The 11,502-nt window shown below is 35.4% G+C and overlaps 1 protein-coding gene across 3 annotated transcripts; it reads left to right on the top strand.

Annotated features, from left to right (window-relative positions):
* Positions 1-588: 588 nt before the first annotated feature.
* On the top strand, positions 589-11,032 carry LOC122572627 (sodium-independent sulfate anion transporter). 3 transcript variants are annotated; one of them, XM_043737812.1, is made up of 11 exons: positions 589-1,757; positions 2,542-2,737; positions 4,719-4,939; positions 5,032-5,218; positions 5,389-5,553; positions 6,693-6,854; positions 7,907-8,047; positions 8,650-8,795; positions 9,401-9,574; positions 9,663-9,819; positions 9,937-11,032. In XM_043737812.1, exons 1-11 carry the CDS (start codon positions 1,530-1,532, stop codon positions 10,131-10,133), a joined length of 1,974 nt encoding a protein of 657 aa, XP_043593747.1. In that variant the 5' UTR covers positions 589-1,529; the 3' UTR covers positions 10,134-11,032. The 3 variants fall into 3 exon arrangements, with proteins under 3 accessions (XP_043593747.1, XP_043593749.1, XP_043593750.1); XM_043737814.1 differs by lacking the exons at positions 589-1,757; positions 2,542-2,737 and adding an exon at positions 3,393-3,620; XM_043737815.1 differs by lacking the exons at positions 589-1,757; positions 2,542-2,737 and adding an exon at positions 4,323-4,496.
* Positions 11,033-11,502: the final 470 nt, after the last annotated feature.

Below are 11,502 nucleotides of genomic sequence, written 5' to 3'. Positions count from 1 at the left end.
TTAGTAATTGTTGTCATTTAATAATATTATTATTGCTATCATTATGATTATATTACCATTATCGAAAATTATAGCTCCCCGTTACTTTCAACGACCTTATTGTCCGACTTAACTTATATCTGTAACTAAAACCGACGTAACTGACGTTAAGCTGCATTGGACACGGAGCAAGCAGCGAAACAAAAGTTACGCAAATGCAAAATTATCGAACAACGTAAATAAAGTAGCTACGATATTCTATCAAGGTATAAAATATTACGATATCAATGGATACTTTACCAAAGTTCAATGCATAAATCAGGGACCCAGTAAGGGTCTCCGTAATTAATAAAAAGAAACAGCATGTCACTTTGAATACTTTAAGTCCCTTCAAACTTCATCAAATTCATAGATCGCAGTAAAACAAGAGACAGTGGCAAGATAAATATCGAGCACATCCTTGAACCTTCCTTTCGTAATTACGATATTAAAAACAATCATATAAACCGATCAAACAAAAAAAAAAAAAGGACAAAGCAAAATAAAATTACAAATGAAACGCAACATTAACTCAACTAACTTAAAACAATCATATAAACTGATCAAACAAAAAAAAAAAGAAGAACAAAGCAAAATAAAATTGCAAATGAAACGCAACATTAACTCGATGATACTCTTTAATACGTTAAACCTACGTACACATACGCATTTGAATAATAAAAAAAAGGTGTACTTTTGTAAAGTACTTTCATTTCAAACATTAATTTTCATTCAAATACGTTATACCTTTCTGAACGTAAACTTACATATACACATGATCATGTGGCGAGTAGCGTAAGCCACTGATCCAAGTTACTCGCGTCTTAACCAGAGAACACCAGGAATATCTCAATTCGCGCTACGAAACCGTGAACTAACAACGCAATAAAACGTTGGCACCGAATCACTTTTTCTCCCGATTCTTCCAATTTTCCTTGTTGATCTCCAGCAAATTTGCGTGAAACGCGTAGGCGAATTAACACATTCTACCTAATTCGCTCGGACGTAAACACCGTTCGTCGTTAAACACAGAGACGTCAAGTATAGAGTACGCGAGTCTCTCCGCCATATAAGATTGGTCATGACCCAACGCTTTTGTCCTTAATTGGTGATTTTTATCAATATATCAACAAGTAACGCACGTGAGCCGAGTGTTACTTAATAATTATAAAATTGGACGAAGATGGAAATTTCATTGGCGCCAGATGTTTGCCTTAAGATTTAACGGGAGACACATCAAATGATAACAATTTGAAAGCGATGAAAATATGCTGATAGGGAGGTAGAACCGCGTTTATGCCCGCGGTGTATGAACATAATTGCCGCGAGGTGCACGATCAGTGCGTAACACGGCTTCTTCAAGTCAACTGCTTTGCCTTTTCCCTTCCAATGCAATTCTAATGTTGCTGTGAAGTGATCGAACGTACAAACCCGAATTATTTAACTGGCAGTGTTAAGCATCGGTATTATCGGCGAATATTTTCGAGAATTCTGATTCTTCGCGCAAAGAAATGCCTGCTACCACGAAAGAGTCTATCCCGTTGGAGGAACTTTCGACGTCTAAGAAGGATAATAGCAAATCGAGTTGCTCGATAGTCAAATATATAACGATAATACATTGGTTGCCAAAATACTCTCGTTTGGATGCCGTTTCGGATCTCGTAGCTGGATTTTCCCTAGGATTGACCTTGATCCCTCAAAGTATAGCATACGCTGCACTCGCAGGTTTAACTGCTCAGGTATATTTTTACTCTTTACTCCTTACTTGGTCGATCGAGACCAATCTATCCACCCCTATCTAATTATCATATCGCGCCATTGCTTGAATATATTATTGTTCACTATTATTTACATGTTATGTTGTTCGTTCCATCGACGATGATTCGCCCATCAATACCGAGGTATTCGAACATATCTCTCGCACCTTTCAAAGGAACAATCGTAATGAATTATGGGCTAAATAATCGGAGAAAATGTGCAACTTCTTATTATAAACAGCCGGTATCGAAGAAGTTGCGGATTACTTTTCTATGGCTATCGTGATTCCAATCTTCAGATTCTTGGAAGCAAAAGATAGTTATCGCTGATCTATAAGGTTTTCATATCGATACCCAGTTTTCACTCGCTCGAATTATTCGACTTTGATTTCTCGCTTTTGTTATCTTGTTCTTAGTTACGTGTTATTATAATTTCGATGGGAACCTGTAATATACGAAACGATAAAAATTTGAAGAGTTCGCTAGCGGAGACATTCAAGAAAATCATAGAATCATAAATTCTGTTTTCGAGGTAACGTGAAACGGATAATTTTCAACGAAAACTAAAACCCTAGCAGAGAGTGTTATATACCTCGCACGTGAATTTACGCAAGAGTCACATTTTCTAAAACCATTTGCGAGATTATTCTAGACAGACAGAAACACAACGATTACGCCCGATGTTAATTCATTACTGTTTACTCTTCATACCTGCCACGTTGGATCACATAAACGTACAAATTATAAAGCGTCCAATTCTTTGCAGTATGGTCTTTATTCGTGTTTAATGGGCAACTTTGTCTACATCTTTTTGGGAACGATCAAAGAAGTATCGATTGGTCCCTCGTCTTTGATGTCGCTACTTACCTTCGAATATACCAGAAACATGCCAGTGGATTTTATCGTGCTCTTTTGTTTTCTCGCTGGATGCGTACAATTGCTGATGGGCCTGCTACGTTTAGGCTCGTATCGACAAAATAATTTTTAAAAACGTTCCAAAACCACTCCAAGAGAGTAATTGCTTCAACATTACAAGGGAATGCTCTCAGATGCGAAAAGAGTGGAACGATGGATCTCTGAAACATTGCGCGAAAGAGGTTAAAGACCATAGAATACTCGTTGATCCGAGACAGATAAATGAAAATCTGTACGTGTGCATACTCATACGCGTAGCTGAAATAAGCGTTTCATTCATAAAATATACGGCATCGTTGGTAAAATCTCTCGTTTGTACTTTTCTCGATTCATAGAATACAAAGACGATAGATAGACGTTATATGTACCATCATCGTTCCGCGGATCTTATTCTTATACGTACATATATCGTATCTTATTGTTAGCTGTGTAAATTCATACGAGATATAATTTCGACGTTTTTGCAAAACTAAGCCTCGTATGAGAAACTTTATTTCACAATTTTAATTTTTTCTCGCATAACGAATTACCCTGTGCCAACTTGTAAAATATTCGCCTAACGAATTGCCTCCTGTATTCTCGTAAAATACTTTCGGCTTCATCGAGTATTACGTACGACGGCAATTGAAGGGCTCGATGCAAAGACAAATCAGTTCCAGATCTCAACGAATTATTCTATGACGTAAAAAGAACTGTAAATCGGCAGAGGAAACGGACAGAACCGGAACTAACTAGTTTTACGTCTGAAAAATTCCTAGCATCTCGGTATTCAAATTATCAGAGTTGTCTATTTTTCGTTGTTTGAGTTGCTTTCGTCGATGTCAGCAAAATTTGGAGCTGCCAAATTTTTACGTCGAGCCGATCAAACTGAGCAGCCGATTTATTTTCGTAAATTTTCCATTGTTGAGAATATCGAACTATCGACAGCAGGTGATATCAACAAATACCTTTAATTACCTATCTTTCTGAAATATCCTGAATCGCCACGTCTTAAGCTCGGTACTATAAATAATTTTATTATTATATATCAGCCTAACGTGATGTGACAAACGATAATATGATAATAAACTATGATATAAATCAGCTCTTTCGTAATTTGAAGATACTATTTTCAGACAGTTAAAAGGAAATCCAAGATTAAGACTCGCTTAAATCGATTCTAAGACTAAGTAAACAATTGTCTAAGAAAGATAAATCACGAGGAATTATTTGTGGGAGACACGTGAAATTGATACGTGAAATTAGCAAATCTCCGGAATCTAGAAGTAACTAAGCCGAAAACGAGAATACTCGCAGTGCAAACAGACATACTCTTTTTTTCATATCTTGACTAATTGTTGATACAACGATCTTAGCTAATTGCTACTATAAATACGCATTTGTTGCGCGTTGGTATTCTTTTCAAGCTTCCCTCGCGTGTTTTTGACAAAATACCATGCACGTATTACGTATAGTACGCGTACAAATCGCTTTTCCTCTTAACCTCTTCTCTCGTAAATCGAGTCACGCCCGTGACAGCGATCATTGTTCTGATTCAACAGAGGAGGCTAGTGTTCGTAGCAATTCGTTCGAACTCTAACTTCTATCCTTCGGTTTCTATCCTATGTATCACAGGAATATCGATATTACGCGGATATTTATGCGTGTTCATGCTTTTGGTAGTACAATTAAAGAAACAGAGGCCAAGCGAATATTCGTATCGCTTGTTAAATATTACAACAAGTACCGTAGATCGGATATTTTATATATTTTTGCATTCTTTAAATCTCTAGTAAATGCATAAAAATCTGCAAAAATACAACTTAGGTATAATAGCATTTGAACGATAACGTTAACGATACAATAGCACGATAAATAAAATAAACGTTTACTCTAAAATAATATCTAAAAATATTACAAACAGCAAATTAACGTTCCACTCTGTTTTTGCGTCTGAACGTATCCCAATGACGCGTTATTTTATGTTCGTACCATCGTTCGCTCTCATTCGTAATAATATTTTTTTAAACGATGAAATTCTTTATACAGGCTTTCTGGTAGATTTTATATCGATGCCAGTCACGTCAGGCTTCACTTCGGCTACTTCAATTATTATAGTCGTATCGCAGTTGCAAGGGCTATTAGGATTGAAGTTCAAAGCGCACAGTATTGTCGACAATCTGAGCAAGATATTTCAAAACGTGCAAAACGTACGAATACCAGATTTTCTCCTTGGAATTTGCAGTATAGCGTTCCTTCTGTTCTTCAGAGTAAGTCCTCTCAAGATACCTCATTATGGAAATAAATACGGAAATAAATTGCCTTTCGATTTAACCATCTATCTCATGTTTCTATCATCTAGCAACTGAAAGACATCGACTGCTGTTTCGGGAATGACAATGATCGATCAAAGGAGAAACGTAAAAAGACGTGGCTGAAGAAGTTCTTGTGGTTTCTTTCCATCTGTCGCAACGCTTTGGTCATCCTGATTACTTCGACGATAGCGTTTTATTTCGAGAAGACAGGATCCTCGCCGTTCATTCTTTCAGGTTAGCGTTTCCTTCTCTCTTATTTTCTTTCCTTTTTAATCCTCCATACGAAGTAAATGCCATCACGGGCGTTTCGCTTCGTTATTATCGTTGCGGCGCGTTTAACGCGTAAGAACATTTCTACGAGAAATATTCGTTATTCTCTTCTAACTTTTATTTTTAATTTAAAGGAAAGATACAGTCAGGACTTCCCAAGCTCTCTGTACCTCCGTTCTCGTCTCAGGTTGGAAACGAGACCTACACGTTTCTAGACATGTGCTCCCATTTAGGGTCAGGCATAATCGTACTGCCTCTTGTCTCGGTGTTGGCAAACGTAGCCATTGCTAAAGCATTCGGTAAACACCATAAATCGTCGAGATCTTGCGGATCTGTATTCAAAAAACGTTGTTACGAATATATTTTCGAATTTTTATCGAACAAACGAACAGGTTTCTTTTTTCTTTTTTCTTTTTTTTTTTTTGTTTTGTTTTTGTTTCATCGAATACGTGTAACGTGGCAGGTGATTATTTGATTTACGGATGACTAATATGCTGTTCATACTTCGTTTGAAATGTTTGTAAAGACGCGTTGTGAGATGCGTGTCGATGTTTCAGATAGTCGAGTATACAGGTTGAAATAATAAACATGATTTACATGATCATCTAACGTAAGATCTTAGAATTAGCTAAGAAGCTATAAAAATAGGACCTTGAATAGTATAAAAATATACTCTCCAATTTTTATGATTTATTAGAGCAAACTATTCGATGTTCTAGCACAAAACGAAACTTAAAAATCTGCCACGTGTAGAAACCTGTGTTATCGCGCGTCTTAACCTTAAACCTAGTACATACATACATCGCTGAAAATCCCATTCGTCTTTTCAGTGATTTCAGATTTGTATCTATTGTCGTAGATCACGAATGTATATAGTGATTTCTACTGTATATATCCCCGAGGAAAACGCGGGAAAGTTTAAGCTTACGTATATTTTAATATCCGTTTAATATCAAAAGTTACAATATAGAGAAACTCTGTTTATTTAAATTCGCTCGTAACACGATGATCCATATAAAGTATGACCGGTTATTTGTTTCGAAAGTGTCGCAAAACGGGAAGAAGATATCTCTGATTGTATAGTACGAAGCGAGAAATAGAGTAATACGGTAACGCGAGATAATATTTTCGACGAGAAAACGACTGGGGCTCCTCCAAATTCGCATTAAATTTTTGGATTCGTTGTTCGCATAAATTCGCAAAAACTACAATTTACGAACTTCGCCTCGTATCGTCAACGATCTCGAAGAACTCGGAGATTATTTGGGAACAATGCATCCAAGATGAAATACGTAAAAGAGAGCGCTTCGTGAGAGAAATTTCGAAATGTTCACGTGTTTTGTACGCAGATCCACAGATTTCATAGTTTGCACGTATCAATGAACTACACGAGGTTACACGAACGTAATTGATCGCGACACGATGTTTGTATTTTTAGCAAGTGGTAGCAGCGTAAATGCGACGCAAGAGATGTTAACGCTCGGTTTGTGCAATATATTCGGAAGTTTCGTTTCGTCGATGCCAACTGCCGGAGCGTTCACCAGAAGCGCCGTAGTTTCCGCCAGCGGTGTACGAACGCCTATGGCCGGTATATACGTCGGTAATATTCTCATTTCGAGACGAAGCAACATGGAAAATTGCTGGAAGAGAAAATATGCTGGAATTCTATTTATCGGTGTTCATCGGAGAACGAATAATTCATAGAACTGGAGCTCGCTATAATAAAAGTTCACCGACTCTGTCCGCTATCACTTCTTTCGAGAAAATAGAATTTGAACGCGTTTAGTCAAGAGCGAACCTGGAGACACGCGTATTCAACAACTTTCACAGCTGAAAACAAAACAGACAGATCTCTGTTCGTGTTTCTTCTTCTCCGGAAGATTACAATACGTTTCAAATGCTTTAAGCAAAATATTTACTGTATCACGTGACTCTTGTAAACGTGGCCTGTAATTATATCGCGGAAGATCGTGATAAAACTTTTACGCAGCCAATTAATTGCCCTAACTTCCAAGAATCAAGGCATAAATCATTCGTAATATCGATTTTTCTGACTATGCGAATCCCACTGCTTCCCACTGCTATTATATTGTAGAATTGCCTAAAAAGTCCAAAAATTAGACGCGAGTCTTTTTGTCGAGGATCATTCCAATTTTCAAATTCTACTTCCTTGAAAACGAAGCTACGAACGAGAAAATCTTATTCTACCATGTCGACCTATTTTCACACGTAGAATAAACCACTACCAATTCTTCGCTCTTATCCGCTGAGAAATTAGCCAACGGTCAAGTATGCTTGACCTTTCAAATTTGATTTTCTCGAAAAGAAGGCTACACGAGGAAGATCTTAGTCTATCGTTCATCACGTTTTTCATTCATCATCTTATTCATCTCGTTTTCACGTGAGGAAATACATTCTTTCTATCCTGTATACGTGTATAATATTGCATTACACGTTCGCGTAAGTAGATTCAACGGCCAGAAGCTCCTACTCAAACATTAACAAAGATTTCGTTTCAATAAACGGAATTTGGATAAATAATATTCTACTGTATTTTCTCTTGCACGTATGCATAATATATGTATATTTCTTACATAATATATATTTCTTTTTAAGAAACGGTTACGGATAATAACATTGGATGTTTTGCAGGAATGATGACGTTACTGGCATTGAGTTTCTTGACACCATATTTTTATTACATCCCCCGTTCCACTCTTGCAGCGGTATTGATAAGCGCGGTAATATTCATAATTGACTTGAAGATAATACGTCTGTTGTGGAAAGGATGCAGTGAGTCGTTGTAACTTTTACATACAGTAAAAATTTACGTTAAAGTCACATTAATACAATAGGAAGTTCAAATATTTTCTCAAAGTCTCGAAATATTTTCCTTACCGAGTATCGTATTTGCATAAAAATTTCCTGTACACTCGCAGATAAAGCAGAAACGAATATCCTTTATTAATTACCAAGCGAATTCATGTCTTATTTTGTGTTTAAACAAATTAAGATAAGATACTCGATCGATATCGGATACCCTTAATTCTTAATCTCCTCTAATTGTAAACTACAGAAGAATATTTTACTACGTGATCGTATACGTTCAAATTTATAATCAAAATAAAAGATATATTAAGAGAGGCAGATAGAATGACAAAAAAAGATCGATTTTAAAAAGTTTGCACTAATTTGAGAGAGAGAGAGAGAGAGAGAGAGATTTAGCAAATAAAGTCGAGTCAAATTTTGTATACCTTTTATATCTGTCCAATAATAAGTATAAAAATAACATTTACTAAGACATTTGTCAAATATTAATCTGCATTTGTTCTTGTTACTTTTCAGAATTAATCTCTCGTATTTGACATTGAATAATTCTCTACACCTGATTGCAGAAAGGGACGCGGTTGCAGCGATAGTGACATTTCTAGTTAGCGTGATATTTGGCGTCGAATTAGGACTATTAGTCGGTGCTCTATTCAGTTTAATATTCTTCCTTCGATCGCCTGCTAGGCCAAAAATCGAAGTAATTCAATGTAAGGTAAAATATAGTATTGTACTATCACGTTCACATAATATCAGTGCCAACGAATCTTTGCTCGGACATTGACTCGAATACGCTTTACGAACTTCTGTCGGTATTTGAATTTCATATCAAAATGGAATATGTTGAGAATTTGTCGAATACTCACGCGCTCATCTAGCTGCCGACTAAGTAATAATGCATGAAAAATCAATAACCTGGCAAGAGATTACTTTTACTAAAAATATTACAAAAGAAAAATAAGTAAAAAGTATACAATAAAATGTTTTCATCGGAAGTTCCGTTTTTGAATAACAAATTTTTTCCACTCTGATGGGCTAGATGAAAAATTAATCAAATGCAAATATACACGACAAATTTTCAAACTCGATTATCTCGAAGATAAAATCTGAAACGGAAAAACTGTACGCTTTTTCAATTCACCTTCGCGTGTATCATAAAATAACCGGTTATACAATATTTTCTAAGACACCCTGTACTATATTAATTATACACAGTATCGTCGTTATCTTTTAATCTTAAAACAGTTGACATTTAAAAACGATTAACACTCCTATGCTTTTTGTGAAAAATCAAACGCTTCCTTCGTTGCCCTTTTGTAGACGCAACTTGGAAACAAATATATAGTACTTAAACCAGACACTGGAGTATTTTATCCAGCTGCAAATTACTTTTGCAATAAAGTGATGAAAATAATTCACAAATACGATGAAAATAACGTGCCATTTATTATCAATTGTGAAAGGATGCGAAGTATCGACTATACAGCGATCAAGGTAATAGAGAGAATTAATGTAACTAATTTGATTTATCATTAATCTGTAAAGAACAGATAGAAAGATCGCGTTTTCTCTTGGAACACAGGGTATTGAAATAATATCGGCGAATGTCAATGCCGAGAAGAAGAGGTTATGGTTCATGAACGTTTCTTTAAGGACGTTTAATAACTTCGAAGCTTTCGCGAACAATAAACATTTTCATTTTATCGACGAAGAGGATAAAATATCTTCCATCTTTCACGGTATGCTTGATGTTTTTATTAACGTATCTTAATTAGATCACTATGCGTATCTTTATAAAAATGTACTATATTTTATTGATTATATAAATGATTATACGTATTTATTAAATTTTTTAGACGGTCTTTTGATAAACAATGCAGATGAAGTGAAAGAACAACTTTTAGAAAACATGATAGGGCATGCAACGTTCACGTGTGCCAATGATAATAAAAAAGGTGCTGAAACGCTTCCAAAACTCGTGACAAACTCTGGAGATGACGGAGAAGAAGTTACGTTAATGTTGACGCCTTCGCAGGAAACGAAACAAACATGAAAAATGTCGTTCTTACAATTAGTTACTCCCTGATTTACATTAATATCTTGCAAACGCGATAATTTTAACATGAAACGAACATCAAGCGAAATTAGCTAAAGATGTGCCAACATCCTTTAATGTATGTATATCGCATATTTGATATAACTTTCAGTTTTAAAATTCGATAATATCATCAACTTGTTTAATACTGGAACATTTTCTATTGTTGAACTTACTGATATGATATTGGTAGTAATAACAATGATAATGATACAGCAAAGTTGAAATAGATCGCTCGTTCAAAACTATTGCATAATTATATTATTGCTATTATTTTATCATCTTTTTATCGCTTGAAGATCTATGAAAAAAAAAAGATGTTTAAATTCAGCTACGTACCTAATCAATTATACAAACACAATACAATGTAATATCGATGAGGCGTGTAAAGTGTGATGATAATGATATAACCACGAAGAGTATGCAAGAACGAATCGAAAACCTGTTTGCGTTCGTCAAGAATGAAAGTAAAATTTATCGAGAATGATAATACTCGAAAGACCATGATAGGAAAGATTTTAATTATGGAACAATAGTTTTAATTTACTATTGTATCGATGATTACATTTGAGATATGTATGTACATCTTGAAAGGAGATTAAAAAATACAATGTCACGAAAGTGTACCGGCGATTCGTAAATCGCACGACAGATTCATAGATAATATATTACATGGAAAATCAGCGTAATAAAATATAGACCTTAAGTGTGTAGTGTTTTATGTTTTGATAATTGTTTCGTTGATTAACAATTCAGTTATAATGAAATTCCCACATTGATTTTATCGTTGCCTCAATTATCACAGTTAACTGTGGTTTAAAAATATTAAATAAAATATTTTACGATTAAATTCAAAATTCCCGTCAATCTACTAGTGATCATTTCGTATATGGTACTGAGATGTTCGAGATATTTAATTCACTAATAAATTATAATTCAGTGGAGATCATCTAAAATTACTATGCGAATTTTACATGATCTAGATTCAACTGAATTGCAGGTTACGTAATTCTTAGCTTGGCATCGTTTCCCAAAGATTAATAGATTGGTATAAACGCGGGGATGACTACGTGTAAGATCCAACGTGAGCCCTAATGCCATTTATCCTTCATTATTAATTAATAATTTTACTGAGTGAATATTATTACTCTTGACATTTCGTATCCGTCAAACTCTTTAAATTGACGTGGTCCTTATATTTATTTCTGTGCAGGCGCGCAACAGTTCGCATCGGCGAGTGGAATCGTCCGAAAATGGCCCAACGTTGACGATCGAAAGCGCGCGTAAATACGCGATCGTTCAAACCTTCGTTTGAATCATAAGCATG

Source organism: Bombus pyrosoma, linkage group LG11, assembly GCF_014825855.1.
Source record: "Bombus pyrosoma isolate SC7728 linkage group LG11, ASM1482585v1, whole genome shotgun sequence".
Lineage (NCBI taxonomy): Eukaryota > Metazoa > Arthropoda > Insecta > Hymenoptera > Apidae > Bombus > Bombus pyrosoma.
This window is presented reverse-complemented; position numbering and strand designations above follow the sequence as displayed.

Excerpts from the sequence above, each read along its gene's own strand:
- LOC122572627 (XM_043737812.1), top strand. The coding sequence starts at position 1,530 with ATGCCTGCTACCACGAAAGAGTCTATCCCGTTGGAGGAACTTTCGACG. Across the intron at positions 5,554-6,692 it reads AGCCATTGCTAAAGCATTCG|CAAGTGGTAGCAGCGTAAAT; the intron begins GTAAACACCATA and ends TTGTATTTTTAG. Across the intron at positions 6,855-7,906 it reads TATGGCCGGTATATACGTCG|GAATGATGACGTTACTGGCA; the intron begins GTAATATTCTCA and ends GATGTTTTGCAG.